At 48.6% G+C, this 26,725-nt stretch overlaps 1 protein-coding gene across 1 annotated transcript in view; it reads right to left on the reverse strand.

Annotated features, from left to right (window-relative positions):
* Nucleotides 1-1,890: 1,890 nt before the first annotated feature.
* Nucleotides 1,891-26,725, reverse strand: part of WIF1 (WNT inhibitory factor 1) — a 61,779-nt gene continuing 36,944 nt past the window's right edge. The window contains exons 4-10 of the mRNA XM_054178203.1: nucleotides 24,160-24,300; nucleotides 18,005-18,100; nucleotides 14,548-14,643; nucleotides 12,156-12,251; nucleotides 4,520-4,615; nucleotides 3,341-3,436; nucleotides 1,891-2,141 (exon numbers count right to left, since the gene is read on the reverse strand). Of these exons, the coding sequence (XP_054034178.1) occupies nucleotides 2,020-2,141; nucleotides 3,341-3,436; nucleotides 4,520-4,615; nucleotides 12,156-12,251; nucleotides 14,548-14,643; nucleotides 18,005-18,100; nucleotides 24,160-24,300 (743 nt within the window). The 3' untranslated portion in view covers nucleotides 1,891-2,019. The remainder of the gene's footprint in view (nucleotides 2,142-3,340; nucleotides 3,437-4,519; nucleotides 4,616-12,155; nucleotides 12,252-14,547; nucleotides 14,644-18,004; nucleotides 18,101-24,159; nucleotides 24,301-26,725) is intronic.

The following is a 26,725-nucleotide window of genomic DNA, read 5'->3' on the forward strand; positions in this document are numbered from 1 at the left end:
ATTGTATTCTATTCTATTTCATTCCATTCCATTCCATTCCATTCCATTCCATTCCATTCTATTCTATTCCATTCCATTCCATTCCATTCCATTCCATTCCGTTCCCTTCCATTCCATTCCATTCCATTCCATTCCATTCCATTCCTCCCAACCCAGTGCTGAGTAGGCTGCAGCAGGCCACACAGAACAGTACCCAAAAAAAAAACAACCCTAAAGCAGCATCTTTATTTTATACAGAAGTGTCAGTCCAAGAAGTTTATTCCATAAGAGCTGTTTTGTCTACAATATATTATGTTACTTCAAGCTGATGCAGAAGGTCCATACATTATAGCTTTACTTTGTTTACAATATATTATGATGCTGCCTGAATGCACCCTTTGAAGTGCATTTTTAATACACAGCACTTTCCCAAGCTGCAAGGCCAAAAAATACCATGGAATTCAGTCATTCAGCTTTTCAATGAGGCAACTGATTTGTTGTCTTGGTTGGTTGTTTTGTTGTGTGGTTGGTTGGTGGTGGGGTTTTTTTCCCCAGTAAAAAGTCTAAATAGAGAAGGGGAAAAAAAACCCAAAGTTAAGTGCACCTTTGTGGTAGCTTTAGGCTGGTGCCTAAAGGAAGGTTTTCTACAGAAGTGATAGAATGTAAATAAATTACCATTGGATATAAAAGGGGAGATAATGATAAGGTCTAAATAATCCCATGGGTCAGGTCACTAAGATAAGGTTAGTTGTGCAAGCTAACTTTCTCTCTCTTTTCAGTCCCTGCGCTCTGGCAGACACTACCTGGTGCTTCAGCACCAGAACAAGAGGGCAAGAGGTCTCAAGCTGTGCCAGGGGAAGTTTAGGCTGGAGCTGAGGAGAAAATTCTTCACTGAGAGAGTTGTTAGCCATTGGAATGTGCTGCCCAGGGAGGTGGTGGAGTCCCCATCCCTGGAGGTGTTCAAGAGGGGATTGGACGTGGCACTTGGTGCCATGGTTTAGTCATGAGGTCTGTGGTGACAGGTTGGACTTGATGATCTTTGAGGTCTCTTCCAACCTTGGTGATTCTGTGCTTCTGCTGGCTTGCTGACCTTGGCTGTGTTCCTTTGCTGTGGTTAACTACTAACAGCTTCCTCTCTGCTCTTCTCTCTCTTTTACCTTGTAGGGGGGGGAAGGGAGCAGGGGGAGGGGGAAGTCATTGGTAACTCCCTGGTTTTGTTCAGGGGGGGTTCTTGTGCTGTTTATAAATGCATGTCAAGATTGTATATTTGGTACATATCCACTGCATTCCATATTTCTAGATTGTAGTTTTGCCTGTAAACACAGCTTCAGCCTGCTTTCAACTGAGCTGTTTTATGTTGGGGGAGAGAGGAGGCGGCTCAGGGGAGACCTTATTGCTGTCTACAACTACCTGAAGGGAGGTTGTAGCCAGGTGGGGGTTGGTCTCTTCTCCCATGCAACCAGCCTGCTGGCAATTTTCTGTTGGGGGGGATTTTCAACCCATTCTTACTGGTCTCATGCCAGTCAGGCCACATCTTTCTTGTACAGAATACCGAATTGGGGGTAACTTCAACCCACCCCAACCTTTCTTCCTGTCCTAGGGAAATGAAATCTGTGCCCATTGGAATGACTCAGGTTAGAATCTGCAAGGTTTTCTGCTTGACTCTTATCAATTCTTTGGAGAATATTTGCAGCTCTGTAACAAACAAAAAAAAAACCAAACCACCAAAACCTTAAAATAAAAAACCCCCAAAGGAAGTTTAACTGAAGTATAGTACAAAACACCATTGAAAGCAGTGAAAGAAGCAGCCCTATATAATCAGGAGATAGGAGCATTTATAAGACAACTCTGACAAATAATCATATTAATAACCAAAAAAAAAGGAATAGTAAAATACCAGCTCAGTGGGTTTATAAGGCAGCTAATAAAACTCCAGCCAGGAATCTTAACTGTAATGACCAGAGGTTTAACATTCAATCCACGAGAGGTTAATGAAGGCTCTGAACTCTGTGTAACACGACCCCTTGCAGATGCTGGAGTTCACCAGATGTAATTGGATTCGGGTGGGACCTGCCTCTCCTCGGCCCTTTTCGGCGAAGGCGTGTGCTGCCGGTGCTTGCTGCCTGATGGCCTCAGGGCGCTCAGACTGCTGGCTCCATACCCTGGAAAAATTACCCAGTTCAAGAGAAGAGAAACCACAGAAGCGGGATCATGCTCCACGGCTAGTATTTCAAGTGGAAACAGTCTCTGCTGGTGGAACAAAGGGGTTTGCTCTGCCTTACACAAGCACTTGCCCCTCTGCACCCCAACCCTGGGAGGGATGAGGTGCTGCCAGGTGGAGAGATGCTCTCCCCTCACCAGGGAGCCCACAGGATCCCAGGACGTTAGGGTTGGAAGGGACCCCTGGAGACATTCGAGTCCAACCCCTCTGCCAGAGCAGGACCATAGAATCTAGCACAGGTCACACAGGAGCACATCCAGACAGGGCTGGAAAGGCTCCAGAGGAGGAGACTCCACAACCTCTCTGGGCAGCCTGTTCCAGTGCTCTGTGACACTTAGAGCAAAGAAGTTCCTCCTCATGTTGAGGTGGAACCTCCTGTGCTGGAGTTTCCATCCATTGTCCCTTGTCCTATCCCAGGGCACAAGTGAGCTGAGGCTGTCCCTTCCTTCCTGACCCCCAGCCCTCAGGTATTTACAAACACTAATCAGATCCCCTCTCAGACTTCTCCTGTCCACACTAAACAGCCCCAGGGCTCTCAGCTTTTCCTCCTCAGGCAGTGCTCCAGTCCCTTCAATATCCTTGTAGCCCTCCATTGGACTCTCTCCAGTAGATCCCTGTCCCTCTTGAACTGGGGAGCCCAGAACTGGATGCAATATTCCAGGTGTGTTCTCACTAGGCGCACTCCAGCATGTCCAGGTCCTTCCTGTAATGGGGGCTCCAGAACTGGACTACTGCTGGCCACATTAATCCTGCTACAGGCAAGGATGCTGTTGGCCTTCTTGGCCACCTGGGCACACGGTTGGCTCATTTTCAGCCAGTTGTCAAATGGCATCCCCAGGGCCTTTTCTACTGGGCAGCTTTCCAGACACTCTTCCCCAAGCCTGCAGCATTGAACAGGCTTCTTGTGACCCAAGTGGAGGACCCAGCACTTGGCCTTGTTAAACTTCCTACAATTGATGTTGACCTACTGGACCAGCCTGTCCAGATCCTTCTGCAGAGCCTTCCTACTTCTAACCAGATAGAGACTGCTACCCAGTTTGGTGCCATGATGCTGAAAAGGCTCTCAAAGCAGTCAGTTTTGTATAGCAGTGGATTTGTAAGACCCCTGATAGGGACTCTGGGGGTTTGTTTCTCACTTACTTTTATTGCAGTGTCTCCCATGCCAGCCTTCTTTGCAGTGGCATTTGTTGGGCTCGGTGCAGGTGCCATACAGGCCACAGCCAGGTTCACAGACAGCTGTAAGAAAATGAGCACACATGGCTGATGTCTTGAAAAGACAGAGCTGTGTGTTTGCTTTCCCTTCTGTTCCTCACAATGGGTTGGTCCTGGCATGGCCTGGGGCTCTCACACTACATCTGTGCCTTTGCACCAAGTGCACCTGAAACAGTTCATCCCTCCTTCACCTGCAAGGCCTGGTTTGGCCTTTGACAGAGCAAAGCAGAACCAACAGCAGGACTGAGTGCCTGCCAGAACCAGCAGGAGAAGGAGGGTAGCACCCAGCATCCCTCTCCCAAAGTGTCCCAAATAGATGTTCACACTGCAGTGCATTGGCATTTTATTAGGTATCTGTCTATTACTCAGCTGCTGCTTGACAGACACTCAAGAGTACATCACAGACTTTGGGGATGCTTTTGTCAAAAATGGATCTGTTTCATAATTCCTTTCAGTCTGGTGTAAGCTGTATGCCTGGAAAGTAAAGTAACCTGACTCAGGTGCTCCTGCTCTGGCAGGGGGGTTGGACTGGATGATCTTCCGAGGTCCCTTCCAACCCCTCACATTCTGTGATTCTCTGAATTACTTTGACAGCAAACAGTTAGCACTGATGTAATGCAAGAAGACACTGTGCAGCCAGCTTGATGCTCCTACAGCAAGGACTGATGGAGAGATCACAGATTCACAGAATGTTAGGGGCTGGAAGGGACCTCGAGAGATCATCCAGTACAACCCCCCTGCCACAGCAGGAGCACCTAGAGCAGCTCACACAGGAATACATCCAGGTGGGTTTGAATATCTCCAGAGAGGTAGACTCCACAATCCACCTGTGCAGCCTGTTCCTGTGTTCCATCATCCTAACAGGGAAAAAGTTTTTCCTCCTCTTTCCATGGAACTTCCAATGCCTCAGCTTCCACCACTGCCCCTTGTGCTGACACTGGGTACCACCCAGCAGAGCCAGGCTCTGTCCTCTTGGCACTCACCCTGCACATCTTTATCAACATGAATGAGGTCAGCCCTTAGTCTCCTCCCAGCTCCCTCAGTCTCTCCTAATCAGGAAGAAGCTTCACTCCCTTCATCTTTTTTGTGGCTCTTGTTGGTACTTACGCTTTGAACAGAGATCTCCCTGGTAGCCTTTGGAGCACTTGCATTTATTCTTACCAGTACACTTGCCTCCGTTCCGACAGGGCTGGTGGCATTTACCTAGACATGGAAAACATGGAAACAATGGTCCAGGGGAGGTTTAGGCTGGAGGTTAGGAAGAAGTTCTTCACAGAAAGAGAGATTGGCCATTGGAATGTGCTGCCCAGGGAGGTGGCGGAGTCACCATCCCTGGAGGTGTTTAGGAAGAGACTGGATTGGGTGCTTGGTGCCATGGTTTAGTTGATTAGATGGTGTTGGATGATGGGTTGGACTGGATGATCTCAAAGGTCCAACCTGGTTAATTCAATTCAATTCAATTCAATTCAATTCAATTCAATGCAATTCAATTCAATTCAATTCAGTTCAATTCAATTCAATTTAATTCAATTCAATTCAATTCAATTCAATTCAATTCAATTCAATTCAATTCAGTTCAATTCAGTTCAATTCAATTCAATTCAGTTCTATTCTATTCCATTCCATTCCATTCCATCCCATCCCATTCCATTCCATTCCATCCCATCCCATTCCATTCCATTCCATTCCATCCCATTCCATTCCATTCCATTCCATTCCATTCCATTCCATTCCATTCCATTCCATTCCACTCTATTATATTCTGTGGAGACAGGTTGGACTCGATGATCCTTGGGGTCTGTGATACTGTAATCTATTCTATTCTATTCTATTCTATTCTATTCTATTCTACTCTATTCTACTCTATTCTATTCTATTCTAGTCTATTCCATTCCATTCCATTCCATTCCATTCCATTCCATTCCATTCCATTCCATTCACTTACTGGAGACAAGTGTCTGAGAAGCCTGCCTTGTGCCTGAAAACTTCATCAGATGCTGGTGTAAGAGTGTGCACTACAGATCCATTGAGAAGGTTCTGCTGCAAGTCTGTATTTCCAATTGATATGAATCCTTCTGCTTTGAAAATATGACATTAATTCAGCACAGCCAAAGCCTCTGTGGCCATGCAGATTTGTGTCACTCAGACTGAAGATTTCTTCATGCAACCAGTCAGTGTTGCCTCCTGCTCTCCTCCTCACCCTTTGGTAGGGAGGCAGCACTTGCCAGGCTTTGTGGTTGCAAAGAATCATGGAATCAGAGAATCAACCAGGTTGGAAAAGACCTCAGAGATCATCAAGTCCAACCTATTGCCTAATACCTAACACCTCCTGACAACTAAACCATGGCTCCAAGTGCCACATCCAATCCTTTTTTGAACACCTCCAGGGATGGTGACTCCACCACCTCCCTGGGCAGCACATTCCAATGGCCAATCTCTTTCTGGGAAGAACTTTCTCCTCTCCTCAAGCCTAAACCTCCTCTGGCACAGCTTGAGACTGTGTCCTCTTGTTCTGGTGCTCATTGCCTGGCAGAAGAGACCAACCCCTTCCTGGCTACAACCTCCCTTCAGGGAGCTGTAGATGGCAATAAGGTCTCCCCTGAGCCTCCTCTCCTCCAGGCTAAGCAACCCCAGCTCCCTCAGCCTCTCCTCACAGGGCTGTGCTCCAGACCCCTCCCCAGCCTCGTTGCCCTTCTCTGGACATGCTCAAGTATCTCAATGTCCTTCTTAAATTGAGGGGCCCAGAACTGGACACAGAATTCAAGTTGTGGCCTAACCAGTGCTGAGCCCAGGGCAGAATGACTTCCCTGCTCCTGCTGGCCACACTATTCCTGATGCAGACCAGGATGCCGTTGGCCTTCTTGGCCACCTGGGCACGCTGCTTGCTCATGTTCAGCCAGCTGTCAATCAGTACCCCCAGGTTCCTTTCTGCCTGGCTGCTCTCCAGCCACTCTGTCCCCACTCTGTAGTGTTGCATGGGGTTGTTGTAAGAGTGATTCAAAGCCAGGAGGCACAAGCAGAAGAAAATCTGGTGTCATCCTAGAGATGTTTGAAGCGATAGGATGCTGAGGATCTGATAGATATGGTCACTTCCTGCAGACAATAAAAAGATTGTCTGGGCCTGTCAGCTTGTAACAAAAGGCAGTGGAGCACTATGATGCTGTGGCTGGTGCCATGAGGGCTGTTCCACACCACAGCTCAGAAACTAAAGGCACATTTAAAAAAGGAAGCATCTTTGGTAACAGTAATTAGAACTGGCAGACATCTTTCAAGGCTTTTGTTTCAGAGATTACTTTCCCTCATATTCAGACTTTGCCAAAGAAAAGAGGCTGGGTCTGACAGCACTGCTGTAGGCAAGTTTGTTTGGCCCTGGCTGGGATGGAGGAAGTCTACATCAGTGGAAGACATCCACACTCAATTTCCTGCTTAGACTAACCCACACCAAGGGCCTTATTTAAACTTAATAGATTTGATTCACAGTACATTCACCTGTACTCAGCACTGGTCAGGCCACACCTTGAGTCCTGTGTCCAGTTCTGGGCTCCTCAATTTAAGAAGGACATTGAAGCTCTTGAAGGTGTCCAGAGAAGAGCAACAAAGCTGGGGAGAAGTCTGAAGCAAAGCCCTGTGAGGAGAGGCTGAGGGAGCTGGGGTTGCTTAGCCTGGAGAAGAGGAGGCTCAGGGGAGACCTTCTTGCTGTCTACAACTACCTGAAGGGAGGTTGTGGCCAGGAGGGTGTTGGTCTCTTCTCCCAGGCAACCAGCACCAGAACAAGAGGACACAGTCTCAAGCTGCACCAGGGGAAGTTTAGGCTGGAGGTGAGGAGAAAGTTCATCCTAGAAGAGAATCTGCAGAAGCACAATTTCCCCACAGGAGCCTCTAGATGGGGGAAACCTTTAGGTATTCTCACATGAAAGCATTTGGATTGCAAGCACTTAACGACCACAAGGAGCAATGCTGAGGAAATCCAGGGATTTTCCTAGCTCCTAAGGTAAATCCGGAGAGCGTGGGTCAAGGGGCATGGCACCGACTTCCACAGAGCTCCATTAGGCAAGCATTTAGCTCAGCACAGCTCGATTAACTTTGGGCTGAGGTATTTCACAGGATGGAGCAAAGAGTAATAACTGCATTCAGTTTTGGGCTTCCCAGTTCAAGAGGGACAGGGATCTGCTGGAGAGGGTCCAGCGGAGGGCAACGAGGATGATTAGGGGACCAGAGCACTGCCTGGTGAGGAGAGGCTGAGGGACCGTGGTTTAGTTAGTCAGGAGGTGTTGGGTGACAGGTTGGACTTGGTGATCTCTGAGATCTTTTCCAACCTTATTGATTCTGTGATTCCATGACTCTGTGATTCTATGATTCTATGACTCTGTGATTCTATGACCTGGGGCTGCTTAGTCTGGAAAAGAGAAGACTGAGAGGGGATTTAATCAATATTTATAAATATCTGAGGGCTGGGGGTCAGGAGGGAGGGGACAGCCTCTGCTCACTTGCTCCCTGGGATAGGACAGTGTCACAGTATCACAGTATCACTAAGGTTGGAAGAGACCTCGAGGATCATCAAGTCCAACCTGTCGCCACAAACCTCACAACTAGACCATGGCACCAAGTGCCACGTCCAATCTCCCCTTGAATACCTCCAGGGACGGTGACTCCACCACCTCCCTGGGCAGCACATTCCAATGGCTAACAACTCTCTCAGTGAAGAACTTTCTTCTCACCTCAAGCCTAAACTTCCCCTGGTGCAGCTTGAGACTGTGTCCCCTTGTTCTGGTGCTGGTTGCTAGAGAGAAGAGACCAACCCCTTCCTGGCTACAACCTTTCTTCGGGTAGTTGTAGAGAGCAATGAGGTCTCCCCTGAGCCTCCTCTTCTCCAGGCTAAGCAACCCCAGCTCCCTCAGCCTCTCCTCACAGGGCTGTGCTCAAGGCCTCTCCCCAGCCTCGTTGCCCTTCTCTGGACACGTTCAAGTGTCTCAATGTCCTTCTTAAACTGAGGGGCCCAGAACTGGGCACAGGACTCAAGGTGTGGCCTAACCAATGCAGAGTACAGGGGCACAATGACCTCCCTGCTCCTGCTGGCCACACTATTCCTAATGCAGGGGCAATGGATGTAAGCTGCAGCACAGGAGGTTCCACCTCAACATGAGGAGGAACTTCTCTACTGTAAGGGTCACAGAGCCCTGGAGCAGGCTGCCCAGAGAGGTTGTGGAGTCTCCTTCTCTGGAGGCTTTCAAGGCCTGTCTGGATGCATTCCTCTGTGACCTGAGTTAGATTGTATGGTCCTGCTCTGGCAGGGGGGTTGGACTTGATGATCTCTTTGGGTCCCTTCCAACCCCTGACATCCTGTAAGCCTGTGAATTGTCTCTGAGAAATGGGGGAAAAAAAGCAACAAAACAGCTGGTGACAAAAGTGGGGGAGGAATCCCAAACAAAACAAACCTCTCTGCACTCACAAACTGAAGCACTAATTAGAGACAATGCATAGAAGTATAACTGGGGCGGGGGGGAGAAATCTGGAAGGCTGTGAATGCTTGTGAAAGCTTTTTAGTGTTGTAGACAGGGGCCCAGCCCATTTCCCAGAAGCCTTACAAAGTGATTCAACTCTTTGACAAGCACTCAAAATCCTTTCAAAAAAAACTATGTTTCAACCCTCACCAAAACCCAAACAAGGAGAACTTAGCAGTTCTCACAAGATGGATTTCTGCCTGCTGAAAGGTTTTTGTCCCCTTGTTATTTCAAGACTCCCTTGACTAAATGTAGCTTGGCCCTGGATCTAAGAGAAAAGACTGAGCTGAGTTTCTCTTCTGGTTTTCCTAAGCCTTGATTAGAATTTCGTGCCGTCTGCCACTGCTGTGCTGGCAGTGGAGCAGCATCCAGAGGTGGTTGGAGCCATCAATCATGGTCTACCAACTGCCATCCCAGCTTGCCTTGGGATAGCAAGTGCATAGCTTTTGTTGCTCTCATCAACGTGATCCAGGTTAGCTCTTAGTGTAATGTGGTGGGTTGAAATGGCAGAACATGAGCCAGCAGTGTGCCCAGGTGGCCACGAAGGCCAATGGCATCCTGGCCTGCATCAGAAATTGTGTGGCCAGCAGGAGCAGGGAAGTCATTCTGCCCTGGACTCAGCACTGGTTAGGCCACACCTTGAGTCCTGTGTCCAGTTCTGGACTCCTCAGTTTAGGAAAGATGTTGAGATGCTGGCAGGTGTCCAGAGAAGGGCAACAAAGCTGGGGAGGGGTTTGGAGCACAGCCCTGTGAGGAGAGGCTGAGGGAGCTGGGGTTGCTTAGCCTGGAGAAGAGAGGAGGCTCAGGGGAGACCTTCTTGCTGTCTACAACTCCCTGAAGGGAGGTTGTAGCCAGGTGGGGGTTGGTCTCTTCTCCCAGGCAACCAGGACCAGAACAAGAGGACACAGTCTCAAGCTGTGCCAGGGGAGGTTTAGGCTGGAGGTGAGGAGAAAGTTCTTCCCAGAGAGAGTTGTTAGCCACTGGAATGTGCTGCCCGGGGAGGTGGTGGAGTCACCATCCCTGGAGGTGTTCAAGATGGGATTGTATGTGGCACTTGGAGCCATGGTTTAGTTGTCATGAGGGGTTGGATGATAGGTTGGACTTGATGATCTCTGAAGTCTTTTCCAACCTGGCTGATTCTGTGACTCTATGAAATTTCCCCCCCAACATTAACAAAACTTTTCTGTAACAAAATTTTAAAGGCATAGCCTAAACCTGCCACAAATACTGTGATCTTCAGTTTTATTATTACTTCTTTCTTTTTGTACAGGTACTGGTTTCCTGCCTGTATTATAGTGAATTTGATTTGAGTTGCCTTTGCAAGAAGCCAAAGTCATCTGTACCCATCCCAAGCAGCTTGAGCCCCTTGGACAGATCAGTTAAATGTATTAATCTTAATTACACATCTTGTAATATCAGATGGAATGGAATGGAATGGAATGGAATAGGATAGGATAGGATAGGATAGGATAGGATAGGATAGGATAGGATAGGATAGGATAGGATAGGATAGGATAGGATGGAATAGAATGGAATGGAATGGAATGGAATGGAATGGAATAGAATAGAATAGAATAGAATAGAATAGAATAGAATAGAATAGAATAGAATAGCAGGTTGGAAAAGACCTTTGAGATCATCAAGTCCAACCTATCACCCAACACCATCTCATCAACTAAACCATGGCACCAAGTGCCTCATCCAGGCTCTTCCTAAACACCTCCAGTGATGGTGACTCCACCACCTCCCTGGGCAGCACATTCCAATGGCCAATCTCTCTTTCTGGGAAGAATTTCTTTCTAACATCCAGCCTACACTTCTCCTGGCACACCTTGAGACTGTGTCCTCTTGTTCTGAGGCTGGTTGGCTGGAAGAACAGAGCAACCCCCACCTGGCTACAACCTCCCTTCAGGGAGTTGTAGATGGCAAGAAGGTCTCCCCTGAGCCTCCTCTTCTCCAGGCTAAACACCCCCAGCTCCCTCTGCCTCTCCTCATACAGCTTGTGCCTATGACCTCTCAAGGTCCCTTCCAGCCCCTGACATTCTGTGATTTACATCAGGGGAAGCTCTTCACACAGCATCCTTTTAGAAGCTTTAAGCCAAGAAAGAACAACCCAAGTGCTGATACCCTGTTATAAAGTGTGAGAAACTATGGAATTAATCCAGTTTAACAGAGCTGGGAGAAAGCCTTTCTCTCACTGAGATCAAACACTTGACTGCTAACCTCCCAGGTCTGCTTCAGCCTAGCCAGATCTCCACCCCCCAGCTTTACACAGTGCACTTAGACCAACCATGAGCTGAAGTATTTTGAACTGCTTTGAAGCTAAACTTCTGAAAACAGCAAGCCTTTTGATGTTTGTGACATGGATTTTCATGTTGCCATGTGAACACAACTTAACAGCTTACATGAAAGCTCCCCTCTCTTACGGTTCAGTCCTCCCTTCACTCCAAACCTTTCATTCCCAACTTAGAGCAGCCCTTTTGGAGATGCATGCTCAGACCCATGCTGCTGTGCCCCAGTGTGATTGCCATGCTGTTTGAAAATAGCTGTTCCACATGGGCTTGGCACAGCAGCACATCTGCCTGCCACTCATTACCACTTGCAGATGTACAGCTTGAGGGCTGTTACCAAGCCCATTCATGAGTAAAACCTAGAATTGTCAGGGCTGGAAGGGACCTCAAGGATCAGCCAGTTCCAATCCCCCTACCATGGGCAGGGACACCTCACACTACAGCAGGTTGCTCACAGCCACATCCAGCCTGGCTGCAAAAACCTCCAGGGATGAGGCTTCCACCACCTCCCTGGGCAACCTGTGCCAGTGTCTCACCACCCTCATGGTCAAGAACTTCTTCCTAACATCCAATCTGAATCTACCCATTTCTACTTTTTTTTTCCATTCCCCCCAGTCCTATCACCCTCAAAAGTCCCTCCCCAGCTTTCTTGTAGCCCCCTTCAGTTACTGGAAGGCCACAATTAGGTCTCCTCGGAGCCTTCTCTTCTCCAGCCTGAACAACCCCAACTCTCTCAGTCTGTCTCCAAGCTACGGTGTGAGAGTGTCCAGCAATGAGTCAGGCTTCTTAGTAGGAAATCATTTGGAGGGATGTGGCATCTGACTTGCTGAGGACCCCAAAGTGCCTGCTCACTCTCACTCCGACCCCAGCAGAGGCAAGTTGCATGTCAGACATTCAGACATTGGAAGAAGCTGATGCAAGTGAATGTAAGCATATGGAGATGCTACTCACTAATTTCACACTGGTCTCCTTCATAGCCTGAAGGGCAAATGCATTTTCCCAGGTAGAAACACGTTCCTCCATTGAAGCAGGTTGTTGTACAGTTTGCTGAAACAAATAGAACATGAATGAATGAAGTCACTAACCATGAACTCAGACTGACTTGACCTGAATGTTTTCTGCTGCTCACTGTAAATAATCACTGGATATGTTGTAAAATGTTGCCTTAGTAGCTTTTCATTTGCTTTACAAAAGGAGACTAAAAGGTGTTTGCTCCTGCATAATGCTTTCCCCCAGGCACACACACACAAGTCAGCACAGAAAGAGACACAGAAAGGTGTTCAAGAGGGGACTGGACATGGCACTTGGTGCCATGGTTTAGTAGTCATGAGGTCTTGGGTGACACATTGGACTTGATGATCTTTGAGGTCTTTCCCAACCTTATTGATCCATGATTCTATGATTCTAAGTGAACAATTCTGCAATGAGCTCCCCCAGGGCAGTCTGTGTTACATCTTTATCAATCCTGGTATGTAAAGATCATCGAAGGATCTAATCACTATTGCTATTGGAACCGATCAAAGGAGCACAACCTAGGATTGGAAGTTGCTTCACTGCAGTTCTTAATTAAGACCTTGACTAGGAAGTAATCTTTATAGGTCTTTGTTGTATAGTGACAGAGATGCAAAACACAGAATATAGAATCATAGAATGGTCTAGGTTGGAGGGGACCTCCAAAGGTCATCCAGTCCACCCCCCACTGCAGTCAGCAGGGACATCCCCAACTAGATCAGGCTGCCCAGAGCCCTGTTGAGCCTCACCTTGAATATCTCCAGGCATGGGGCCCCCACCACCTTCCTGGGCAACCTCTTCCAGTGTTCCACCACCCTCATGGTAAACAACCTGTTCCTAACATCCAATCCCAATCTGCTCTTCTCTAGTTTGAAGCCATTGCCCCTGGTCCTGCCACTGCAGGCCTTTGTAATGCTGTCTGTCTGCCTCAGCTTTTCACCAGCTAGCAGGGAATCACATTAATTCTTCAAGACATTGGGAGCATTTCATCACTGTGCAGTTGTGAAACATCTTTTAAAATGCAGTGAAAGCCTCAAGGATCAGACACAAGTCACTGACCACAGCAGTTTGCTCAAGCTTCCCATATGCTGGGACATTTCTCATTTAGTCTTTCCCTCATCTATCTCTGCAGTAAGAAATGCAAGGTGATGTTCTGTAATCTGCTCCATGATGTGCAGGGCAGCTACATGTCTGCAGGAAACTGCTTGGTTTTTCTACTTGGTAGCCTGAACTGCTCTGATCAACTGATTACTTCTTTTTATCCTTCCTGAGCCACAATGTGGGAACAAAAACTGAATGGCCTGCTTATTTTCAGCTGTGTCCAGGCGCACCAAGTTCATGCACTAAATAAGTACTAAGACTAATTTTCCTCCAACCAGAATTCAGAGTCATTTTTTTGCCCCCTAGGCCAGAAGCATAAGTGCATTCTGTGGTAGGTCATACAACTTTCAGTGGATCAGCTAAAGTGATTAGCTAAATCACCTTTCACAGAGCTGGTGTGCATGGATGCAGGCACATCCAGCTGAGAAAGCTTTGCAAATGCCTACACTCCTCTAGCAGCTGATGGGCTGTGCTTGAGCATCTGTTTGAAGCTTAACCAAACTTCCACAGCTACCTTAATTCATCACTTGCCTGATTTTCCCAAATCCACTTCTAGAGGGATCACAGGATGTTAGGGGTTGGAAGGGACCTCTGGAGATCATCAAGTCCAACTCCCCTGCCACAGCAGGACCGTAGAATCCAGCACAAGTCACAGAGGAACACATCCAGATGGGGCTTGAAAGTCTCCAGAGAAGGAGACTCCACAACCTCTCTGGGCAGCCTGTTCCAGTGCTCTGTCACCCTTACAGTAAAGAAGTTCCTCCTCATGTTGAGGTGGAATCTCCTGTGCTGGAGTTTCCATCCATTGCCCCTCGTCCTATCCCAGGGCACAAGTGAGCAGAGGCTGTCCCTTCCTTCCTGATCCCCAGCCCTTAGATATTTATAGACACTTATTAGATCCCCTCTCAGTCTTCTCCTCTCCAGAGTATACAGCCCCAGGGCTCTCAGCCTTTCCTCACAAGGCAGTGCTCCAGTCCCTTCATCATCTTTGTAGCCCTCCACTGGAATCTCTCCAGCAGATCCCTGTCCCTCTTGAACTGTGGAGCCCAGAACTGGATGCAATATTCCAGGTGGGACCTCACCAGGGCAGAGTAGAGGGGGAGGAGAAGCTCCCTTGATCTGCTGGACACACTCCTCTTAATGCACCCCAGAATACCACAGGGAAAGTAATGCAGATGAAGAAAGAGAGACTGCTGGATCTGGAGCTTGGGGGGGTTTAGGCAGCAGTTACCTTTGTCACAGTTGATGCCATAGAACCCTGGAGGGCAGATGCAGAGGCCGGGTGTGATGCAGAGTCCACCGTTCATGCAGCGAGGAGCACACAAGGCTGAGGAGCAGGAAGAAAGACCATTGCTAGTATGATAGCAACTGGCAGCTTCAATGCATGGCACAGAGACTCCTTAAGCTACTTTTCCTTCAGCTGAATGGAATATCACCTTTGCAAAGCATCTCTGTTTAGTGGATTAAATCAATTACATCTCTGGTTTGTATCTCACTATTTGTGTACAGCGTGGCTAAAGCAGTGAAGACTAAGTTCACATCTGGTTCCATGTCACAGAATGGTAAGGGTTGGAAGGGACCTCTGAGGATCATTTAGTTCAACCCCCCTGCTAAAGCAGGTTCACCTAGATCAGGTTACACAGAAATACATCCAGGTGGGTTTTGAAAGGCTCCAGACATGGAGACTCCACAACCTCTCTGGGCAGTCTGTTCCAGTGCTCTGTTTTTCCCAGGTGGAACTTCCTGTGTTCTAGTTTATGCCCATTGCCCCTTGACCTACCACCCCATCCTCTTGACACCTGCCCTTTAGATATTTCCAAGCATTGATAAGATCCTTTCTCAGAGATCTCCAGGCTAAACAACCCAGAAGATTCAGTCTCTCCTAGTAAGAAAGATGCTCCAGTCTCCAAATTAGCTTTATAACCCTTCATTGGACTCTCTCCAGTAGTTCCTTGTCTCTCTTGAACTGTGGAGTGCAGAACTGGACACAACATTCCAGATGTGGCCTAACAAGAGTAGAGTAGAGGGGGAGAAACTCCCTCAACCTCCTGGTCACACTCTTAGTCATGCAAATAGAAATTGCCTCTTGCACAGTTTCATGTCAAGCAGAGGAGGCCAAAGTGCCCAGCTACACTCTCTGGACATCTAAATTCCCCCCAGAGCAGTCTCTTCTGTAGTGCTGTAGCTGGTGCCTCAGCTCTGCAGGCAGGACTATCTCTTTAGGGGCTGCACTTAGAAGTGTCAGCAATCCAGTGGGGTTCCTTGGCAAGCTGTTCAAGGAACCCTCCCTTCTCCCTCTGCATACTGGTAGAATAGAATAGAATCAACCAGGTTGGAAAAGACCTTTGAGATCATGGAGTCCAACCTATCACCCAACACCATCTAATCAACTAAACCATGGCACCAAGAACCCCATCCAGTCTCTTCCTAAACACCTCCAGTGATGGTGACTCCACCACCTCCCTGGGCAGCACATCCCAATGGCCAATCTCTCTTTCTGTGAACAACTTCTTCCTAACACCCAGCCTAAACTTCCCCTGGTGCAGCTTGAGACTGTGTCCTCATGTTCTGGTGCTGGTTGCCTGGGAGAAGAGACCAACCCCCACCTGGCTACAACCTCCCTTCAGGTAGCTGTAGATGGCAATAAGGTCTCCCCTGAGCCTCCTCTTCTCCAGGCTAAACAACCCCAGCTCCCTCAGCCTCTCCTCACAGGGCTGTGCTCCAGACCTCTCCCCAGCCTCACTGCCCTTCTCTGGACACCTTCCAGCACCTCAACATCTTTCCTAAACTGAGGGGCCCAGAACTGGACACCGGAATCAAGGTGTGGCCTAACCATGCTGAGTCCAGGGCAGAATGGACCCCCCTGCTCCTGCTGGCCACACTTCCTGATGGCAGGCCAGGATGCCATTGTCCTTCTTGGCCACCTGGGCACACTGCTGGCTCCTGTTCAGCCTGCTATCAACCAGTACCCCCAGGTCCCTTTGCATGAGTTTAGCTACCTACTTTATGCAATGGAAGCCTGCTGTGTGGCCAAGTTGGTGGTCAAACTGCCCTGCACGTTCCCCACGAACCTTCCCCAGAGCTCCTGCATGAGGTCAGGTAGGGGCACAAGACCTTGTGAAACTGCCAGTGCTGTTCCTCATGCATCTTTGTCCTCAGCTGACTGGCAAACCCTCCTGAGCATGGCCATGGGGTGAGCAGTGGCCACAGGCTCCTCCCAGCAGAGATCTGGAGGGGTTGTTTGTGATGGATAAGAGAGTTTCTGAAACATGCAAACTGTGCCATGCCTGCCGGTCTCCAGGCCAGAGAACAGTCCCTAATCCTTTGTCCTTAATATTTTGGATGCAGCCAGAGTGTCTGGGAGTGAATGGGAATGAGAATTGGATGCCCATGGGGATGGTTTGCTACATCTCTAGCCACCCCAGGAGAGTCACTGGGGGATGAGGAAGGAAAACATAGGAAGAAGAGCAAGTTTCCTCACCAAGTCACTCTAATTTTCTGGTCCTTTGCTTCTGGAAATGTTGCTGGGGGCTAGCAGTCATTAATGGAAGGGGGAAAGAGATTTTTTTCTTCATTTTCCCATTTTCATTGTCAGCCTGCTTCCAAATTAGATCTTATCTCCAAATAAACAAATGCAGAACAACTAAGCCCTGTGCTTTGCTTCCCAGCTAGTCCTCATTAGCAGAATTTGACTGAATCTTTTTGCCAGATGAATCCCCTGTGAATAGAGATCCCTGAACTATTGTGCCAGTTTTTGCTAAAGGCAATCTCCTGCAGATAAAACCTTTTTCCTATAAGCACTTAATGTTTCCATTAGACTGTGGATGATAATAGTAATTCTCTTCCATGTGTGAACTCAAAACATATGAACCCTGCAGACCAGGCCAGTGCCATTTTTAGGAGGGGCTGCAAAGCTGCAGCTAGAGTTTTAGAACAGAATGGAATTAACCAGGTTGGAAAAGATCTCTGAGATCATCCAGTCCAACTTATCACCCAACACCATGTAATCAGCTAAACCATGGCACCAAGTGCCTCATCCAGGCTCTTCCTAAACACCTCCAGTGACGATGACTCCACCACCTCCCTGGGCAGCACATCCCAATGGCCAATCTCTCTTTCTGGGAAGAACTTCTTCCTAACATCCAGCCTCAACCTCCCCTGGCACAGCTTGAGACTGCGTCCTCTTGTTCTGGTGCTGGTTGCCTGGGAGAAGAGACCAACCCCCACCTGGCTACAACCTCCCTTCAGGTAGTTGTAGAGAGCAAGAAGGTCTCCCCTGAGCCTTCTCTTCTCCAGGCTAAGCAACCCCAGCTCCCTCAGCCTCTCCTCACAGGACTGTGCTCCAGACCCCTCCCCAGCTTTGTTGCCCTTCTCTGGACACCTTCCAGCATCTTAACATCTTTCCTAAACTGAGGAGCCCAGAACTGGACACAGGACTCAAGATGTGGCCTAACCAGTGCTGAGTCCAGGGGCAGAATGACTTCCCTGCTCCTGCTGGCCACACTATTCCTGATGCAGGCCAGGATGCCATTGGCCTTCTTGGCCACCTGGGCACACCGCTGGCTCGTGTTCAGCCTACTATCAACCAGCACCCCCAGGTCCCTTTCCACCTGGCCGCTCTGCGCTCTCTCAACCTTTTGCTGAGGTTCTGGTAAAGAAGACAGTTGGGAAGATGGTTTTACCATTACCTTTCTCACAGTGTGGTCCATAAAATCCATCTGGGCATTCACAGATGCGTCTTTCGTTGCAGAAGCCTCCGTTCCTGCAGCCTCCTGGACACTCCGCTTCATAAAATACAACAACAGTCTCAGCTGAGTATTATGCACCTCTTGGTTGGATTGATGCATTCCTCTGACACAGCACTAGAAACATTTGCTGATGGACAGGCCAATCCTGACTGTGTCAGCTTACACCCACCCCCGGAGGGGCTGAAAAGAACCCAGCCCCAGGTGGACAACGAAACCTGACCCAGGTGGGCAGAGAGGCTTGGTTTTGCTGGGTCAAGGTCTATTTTCTTCTCTTTCCTGTCCAGAAAGCCTATTTAATTGTAATGTGGTGGGCTGAAATTTCCCCCCAGCATTAAATTTGCCAGACCAGCCTAGTTGGAAGCAAATGAAGCTGTATTTACCATCAAAACTACAGTCTACAATGGAATGCAATGAATGAGTACCAAATAGAATTGAATAGAATCAACCAGGTTGGAAAAGACCTCAGAGATCATCAAGTCCAACCTATTACCTAATACCTAACACCTCATAACAACTAAACTTCAAGTGCCACATCCAAGCCTTTTCTGAACACCTCCAGGGATGGTGACTCCACCACCTCCCTGGGCAGCACATTCCAATGGCCAATCTCTCTTGCTGGGAAGAACTTTCTCCTCACATCCAGCCTAAACCTCCCCTGGCACAGCTTGAGACTGTGTCCTCTTGTTCTGGTGCTGGTTGCCTGGGAGAAGAGACCAACCCACTCCTGGCTACAACCTCCCTTCAGGGAGTTGTAGAGAGCAATAAGGTCTCCCCTGAGCCTCCTCTTCTCCAGGCTAAGCAACCCCAGCTCCCTCAGCCTCTCCTCCCAGGGCTGTGCTCCAGACCCCTCCCCAGCTTTGTTGCCCTTCTCTGGACACGTTCAAGCATCTCAATATCCTTCTTAAACTAAGGAGCCCAGAACTTCCAAATTGATTCCAGACTGTTGATTTTGTGATTTTACCTCTCCTTTCTCCCTACCAGGATAAAAAAGGGAGAGGGGAGGCAATCCAAATATGTTCCATTTGGGCTTTGGGACTCTGGGAAAAGCTTAAACTACAACACTGACAGAAAGGGAAGTTCAGCTAAGACCTCCTCAAGAGAAATCAGTTGCTTTCTTGTTAGTTTACAAATAGAGGTTTCGTCACATGCTCAGAAACATGCACAATGTGCTTGCTGACTAACTGAATTTCCACTGCTCTGCTGTTCTTTGCATGCTTGAGCAATCACAGAAGCACAGAATGGTCCTGGGCAGAAGGGAACTCCAAGGGTCATCTAGTCTGACCTCCCCACAGCCAGCAGGGACATCCCCAACTAGATCAATGTGGATAGTCTGCTCAGTCCAGCAGTTCCTCCCCTGCCTGGAAATGAGCAGGCAGCTCAGAGCAGGTCTTGCACTGCTGGTTAGGCCTGCCCTCAGTATGCAGGACCAGTTTCAGTGTCTGCCACCTCAAGCAGACTGCACTGCAACTTGCATTTCACTAATTACTACAGCTGGTACTGCTGAGGTGACAGAGTGATGAAATCTGTGTCCAAATGAGAGAGTCAGCTTCAAGGCTACATGAAAAACAAAAAAGAAAGGCAGATGAAAGCATTCCTGCACAGTGGTCCTGTATCTTCATCCCACCCTTATCTGTATCTCAACTCTTGATGAAACGCTGGTAGAGGCATTTGGCAACACTGTCTGACCAATACCAAGGACCAGAAATACCTCTAGGTACCAGCACCATCATCAAAACACCCAAGTCCACCAAAGATGAGGTCAAAGAGATTGAATCCTATGGAAACCCTGATACAGATAAGCCTGAGATATGGACTGAACGTAGACATGATGGCATCATGTTTTGTTGATCTTACTTCCCTTTAGTGTAACAGTGCTGTAAACTTATGTGACTGACAACATCTGCCACCAGTATTCTCACCTCTTTTAGAATCATGGAATTGTTAGGGTTGGAAGGGACCTCAAGCATCATCCAGCTCCAACCCCCTGCCATGGGTAAGGACAACTCACACTACAGCAGGTTGCTCATAGCCACATCCAGCCTGACCTTAAAAACATCCAGGGATGAGACTTCTACCACCTCCCTGGGCAACCAGTGCCAGTGTCTCACCATCCTCATGGTCAAGAACTTCTTCCTAATGTCTAATCTAAATCTCCCCTCCTCCAGCTTGGATCCATTCCCCCTAGTTCTATCACAACCTTACACCCTAAAAAGTCCCTCCCCAGCTTTCTTGTAGCCCCCTCCAGATACTGGAAGGCCACAATTAGGTCTCCTCGGAGCCTTCTCTTCTCCAGACTGAACAGCCCCAACTCCCTCAGTCTGTCTCCATAGCAGAGCAGCTCCAGCCCTCTGATCATCCTTGTGGCTCTTCTCTGGACACCTTCCAGCACCTCCAGATCCTTCCTGTAACAGGGGCTCCAGAACTGGACACAGTGCTCCAGGTGGGGTCTCAGCAGAGTGGAGCAGAGGGGGAGAATCTCCTCCCTGTCCCTGCTGGCTCTGCTTCTCTTGCCGCAGCCCAGGCTCTGGTTGGCTTTCTGGGCTGCAAGTGCTCACTGCTGGCTCCTGTTGAGCTTCTCATCCACCAGCACTCCCAAGTCCTTTTCTTCAGGGCTGCTCTCAAGCCAGTCCCTGCCCAGCCTATATCAGTGCTTGGGATTGCCCCAACCTGGATGCCGGACCTTGCATTTGGTCTTGCTGAACCTCATGAGGTTGGCTTGGGCCCAGCTCTCCAGCCTGTCAAGGTCCCTGTGGATGGCATCCTTTCCCTCCACTGCCTCATCAGGAAGTGCTGGCACCTACCATCCTGTACAACAGGCACTGTGGTAAAGGCTTTTTGATCTTACTGCTTTCCAACACTGTACTCTAGGACTCTTTCTGGAAATGCTTCTCTCTTTGTACCTGACTGCAGAGCTGCTATTCATTACAGAAAATGAATGCTTAAATACATGCTATTTCAAACAGAAAACCATGAAAGCCTCTTTTGTGTGTGCCACGTCTTAGTCACAACAAACCCTCTCCTCAGCCACAAAATTGCTCCCTTGCTCCCCTCACTTCCTCTGGCAAGAGCCCTTCTGGATGAGCAAGAATGGCCAGAAACAGTAACCAGAGCCCAGGCAGGAGGAACTGGAGCTCTTTGCCATGAGCAATGTCTTTTAGAGGAGGGAAACTCACTCTAACACCAACCAGTCCAGTGGCATCCTGAACTGCATCAAGAATAGTGTGACCAGCAGGAGCAGGGAAGTCTTTCTGCCCTGGACTCAGCACTGGTTAGGCCACACCTTGAGTCCTGTGTCCAGTTCTGGGCTCCTCAGTTTAAGAAGGGCATTGAGATACTTGAGCATGTCCAGAGAAGGGCAACAAAGCTGGGGAGGGGTTTGGAGCACAGCCCTGTGAGGAGAGGCTGAGGGAGCTGGGGTTGCTTAGCCTGGAGAAGAGGAGGCTCAGGCTTCTTGCTCTCTGCAACTACCTGAAGGGAGGTTGTAGCCAGGTGGGGGTTGGTCTCTTCTGCCAGACAACAAGCACCAGAACAAGAGGACACAGTCTCAAGCTGCACCAGGGGAAGTTTAGGCTTGAGGTGGGGAGAAAGCTCTTCACAGAGAGAGTTGTTGGCCATTGGGATATGCTGCCCAGGGAGGTGGTGGAGTCACCATCCCTGGAGGTGTTCAAGAGGGGACTGGACGTGGCACATGAAGCCATGGTTTAGTAGTCATGAGGTGTTGGGTGACAGGTTGGACTTGATGATCTTTGAGGTCTTTTCCAGCCTTATTGATTCTATGATTCTATGAACCAGCAGTGAGCACTTGCAGCCCAGAAAGCCAACCAGATCCTGGGCTGCATCAAGAGAAGTGTGGCCAGCAGGTTAAGGGAGGTGATTCTCCACCTCTACTCAGCTCTGGTGAGACCCCACGTGGAGTACTGCATCCAGTTCTTTTCTCAGCTCCCAATTCCATGCAAGCCCTTTTGGTTACCCCTTACCTCCTCTGTCTATCTTTTGCCCTGAGGGGGAAAAGGGAGGGAGTGGGGGGAGGCAATCCAAATTCTGTCCTGTGGAGTTTTTGCCCTGAAAACCTTAAATGGTGATGCCAACCAATCCATGCACCATAAACACTGTGCAATAAGACTTTCTGCATTCATTTGCCACAGTGCAACCAACTGTAAGTACGGCTGTAAAGTGAAACCTCAGGATCTAAGATAAGGCAGCTTTCCCATGTCATGTGCAATTGTATCAAATGAACCTGTGGCAGGGCTGATGCACAGGGAGATTTTGAATTCTTCTATTTAATCTTCATTCCCAGTCTCACACTTTTTTTTTTCCTCTGCTCTCTTTTCTTCAAGCTAATTGGCTGCAGTGCAGCTTCAAAGAGCGAGCAGCAGGAGCAGGAGCCCTTTATTACTTGAAACCTCACTACACCTAAGCAGCAAAGCTGCCTGTGTCCTTTGAAGCCTTGCTGCTGCCAATTAGCCCACAGAAAGTGGAGGGGAAGGGGGGAGAAGTGGGCAGGGAAACACAAAGGAAAATGGGGGCTTAATGGGAGCAAAGACCTCATGTATGAAATTGTGAGTCTGATGTAAATACAACACAGAACATTTGCTATATAGATGTGTTTCTGCAACTACCTGAAGGGGGGTTGTAGCCAGGTGGGGGTTAGTCTCTTCTCCCCGGCAAGCAGCACCAGAACAAGAGGACACAGTCTCAAGCTGTGCCAGGGGAGGTTTAGGCTGGATGTTAGGAAGAAGTTCTTCCCAGAAAGAGAGATTGGCCATGGTGGAGTCACCATCACTGGAGGTGTTTAGGAAGAGCCTGGATGGGGTGCTTGGTGCCATGGTTAGATTGATTAGATGGTGTTGGGTGATAGGTTGGACTTGATGATCTCTAAGATCTTTTCCAACTTGGCTAATTCTATCCTATCCTATCCTATCCTATCCTATCCTATCCTATCCTATCCTATCCTATCCTATCCTATCCTATTCTACTCTACTCTACTCTACTCTATTCTATTCTAATCTATTCTTTTTCCCCAGTTTGGTTCAAAAGGAAGGGAAGGGAAGGGAAGGGAAGGGAAGGGAAGGGAAGGGAAGGGAAGGGAAGGGAAGGGAAGGGAAGGGAAGGGAAGGGAAGGGAAGGGAAGGGAAGGGAAGGGAAGGGAAGGGAAGGGAAGGGAAGGGAAGGGAAGGGAAGGGAAGGGAAGGGAAGGGAAGGGAAGGGAAGGGAAGGGAAGGGAAGGGAAGGGAAGGGAAGGGAAGGGAAGGGAAGGGAAGGGAAGGGAAGGGAAGGGAAGGGAAGGGAAGGGAAGGGAAGGGAAGGGAAGGGAAGGGAAGGGAAGGGAGATGGAGCTGATAGTAGGCAAAGGGTTAGGAAACACATAGCAGATGAACAGCAAACCTACTGTGGTAGGTTTAGGCTATGCCTTTAAAATTTTGCTGCAGATTTCAAGCAGAAAAGTAGTAAAATACAAATAAATCACTATTGGGTGTAAAAAGGAAAACAAAAGATTGCTCTAAACAAATTCATCCATCAAATGTGTGGGGTAAAAGGAGCTGTACCATAACAATTCTTCACATTGCCCTTCCATTCCTATTCCTTTTCACTTCTCCTGTGATCTTGGCTCTTCTGCTTCGCCTGGGAGATAACAATGCTTCTGGCTGACCTTGAGACAAGACTAACACTGCCTTCTCTCAGCTTCTCTCTCTCTGGTACAGGGGGGTGGGGGAGGTTTGGGGGGACAGTGGAGCAGCTTCCCTGGTCTTTTGGACCGGGTGGTTTACCTTGTTACTTGCTAATTGTACATATCTGCACAAATATTGTCAATCCTGTATATTTTGTACATATTCCTTGCATTCCATTGTAGAGTGTAGGTTTTGCTTGTAAATACAGCTTCATTTGCTGCCAAGTGAGTTAGGCTGGCTAAAGTTAATGCTGGGGGGAAACTTCACCCCACCTCACCTATGGACAGAGTCAGCTTGACATTCACCATCATTACTGCACATTGTGTGACCACTTTATTTCCATCTTCTCTAGCCTTCATGCTGAACAGAACATAGGAAAGTCAGGTGACTAGGAGCAGTATTCCAGGATGTTCTCTTTAGTGTTACCTTGCTGGCAGGTTTTGAAGAAGATGGCATTCTGAGGAGTCTGGAGAATAATATTGCCCTCTGAATTCATTATGATCACGTTCACTTCAAATGCAGCAACCCCATCTTGTTTGCCCAGGCAAGGAAATCCAACCTGAACAACTTGAAGGGGAACAAGAACAACATTTTCATTTGTGAGCACATATATCCATACACATGCAAAAGCACACATTCAAAAAACTAACACTATCCATGTATATTTCTGCTGTAGTGCAATGCCACTGATGGAAAACTGTAATCCAGAGAACACAGAGACCACTTCATTTATGGAATGGAATGGAATGGAATGGAATGGAATAGAATGCAGTAGAAGAGAAGAGAAGAGAAAGAGAAAGAGAAAGGGAAAGGGAAAGGGAAAGGGAAAGGGAAAGAGAAAGAGAAAGAGAAAGAGAAAGAGAAAGAGAAAGAGAAAGAGAAAGAGAAGAGAAGAGAAGAGAAGAGAAGAGAAGAGAAGAGAAGAGAAGAGAAGAGAAGAGAAGAGAAGAGAAGAGAAGAGAAGAGAAGAGAAGAGAAGAGAAGGGAAGGGAAGGGAAGGGAATAGACCAGACCAGGTTGGAAGAGACCTTTGAGATCATCAAGTCCAACCTATCATCCAACACCATCTAATCAACTAAACCATGGCACCAAGCACCCCATCCAGTCCCTTTCTAAACACCTCCAGGGATGGTGACTCCACCACCTCCCTGGGCAGCACACTTTAATGGCAAATCACTCTCTCTATGAAGAATTTCTTCCTAACATCAGCCTAAACCTCCGCTAGCACAGCTTGAGACTCTGTCCTCTTGTTCTAGTGCTGGTTGCCTGGGAGAAGAGATCAAACCCCTACTGGCTACAACCTCAAGACAGCAAGAAGCTCTCTCCTGAGCCTCCTCTTCTCCAGGCTAAGCAACCCCAGCTCCTTCAGCCTCTTCTCACAGGGCTGTGCTCCAGACCCCTCCCCAGCTTTGTTGCCCTTCTCTGGACATGTTCCAGCATCTCAACATCTTTCCTAAACTGAGGGGCCCAGAACTGGACACAGGACTCAAGGTGTGGCCTAACCAGTGCTGAGCACAGGGGCACAATGAATTCCCTGCTCCTGCTGGCCACACTATTCCTGCTGCAGGGCAGTATGCCATTGAGCTTCTTGGCCACCTTGGCACACTGCAGGCTCATGTTCAGCCTACTATCAACCAGCACCCCCAGGTCCCTTTCTGCCTGGCTGCTCTCCAGCCACTCTGACCCCAGCAGTTCCAGGAGACTGGAAGTAAAGTAGCACAGATGCACAGGAGATGAGCTGCTGCTCATTTGCTGCCATTACTCCAACAATCTACAGCACAGAAAGCAATCTCCCAGCAAACATACTTTTTCTTGCAAACAAGGCAATTACTTATGTAATACAGGCATCCTGGCTGGGATCAGCAATGCTGTGTCCAGCAGGAGCAGGGAGGGGATTGTCCCCTGGTACTCAGCTCTGGGGAGGCCACACCCTGAGTATTGTGCCCTGTTTTGGGCACCTCAATACAAGAGAGATGTGGAGGTGCTGGAGCCAGGACAGGGGAGGGCAAGGAAGCTGGGAAGGGCCTGGAGAAGAAATCTGATGAAGAGCAACTGAAGGAGCTGGGGATGGTTAGTGTGAAACAGAGGAGGCTGAGGGGAGACCTCCTGGCTCTCTACAGCTACCTGAAAGGAGGCTGTGGAAAGGCTGGTGCTGGTCTCTTCTCCCAGGTAATTAGTGATAGAACAAGAGGGAATGGCCTCAAGCTGCCACTGGGCAGGTTTAGATTGAACATTAGGAAATGTTTTTTCATGGCAAGAGTGGTCAGGCATTGGAATGTGCTGCCCAGGGAGGTGGTGAAGTCCCCAAGCAAAGACCAGGAATGCACCTCTTAGGGCAAACATCCAAGGGGAAACCTCTTAGCACAGAATCACAGAACATAACTGGTTGGAAGAGACCTCAAAGATCACCCTTGACCCAGCACTGAAGGATCAACACTGAAGCATGTCCCTAAGCACCAGGTCCACACGCTGCTTGAACACCCCCACTCCCCACACTAGAAGCATCCACAGTTCTACATTTCCCATATGCCCAAACTCCCAGGCACTCAGAAATGCAGAAAATGACCCTCCTGTGATCAGCAACCTCTGTGCTGGTTCAGAGCTGAAATAAAGTCCCTAAACTCTTTGCATAACCCTGCCTTTTTATGCTTCTTGGGTCATGCTAAGACCGCTCTAAGTGCGCCACAGTCAAAACAAAGCACAGAGCAAAAGTCCCTGGCAGCCAGAACCAAGGCTGTGAGCTCCTGTGGGCTTCCAAAGTGCTGAGCAGAGCTGTGGAAAGGCAAACCTCAGGTCTGGTCCCATCTTCCCAGATACAGGATGCAGTTTACACTTGCCTATCACTGGCTGAAAAATAGAGGGAATTACAGTTTAGGCCTTCTCTCTGCCAGCTCTCGTCCCACCACCAGTCCACAGAACTGCCTCTCCTGTGTAATTATATGTCTTCATCCCCTGGAGGGCTTACACCCAAGGCTGCAGAGAGTGGTTTAGC

This window comes from Dryobates pubescens, chromosome Z, assembly GCF_014839835.1.
Source record: "Dryobates pubescens isolate bDryPub1 chromosome Z, bDryPub1.pri, whole genome shotgun sequence".
NCBI lineage: Eukaryota > Metazoa > Chordata > Aves > Piciformes > Picidae > Dryobates > Dryobates pubescens.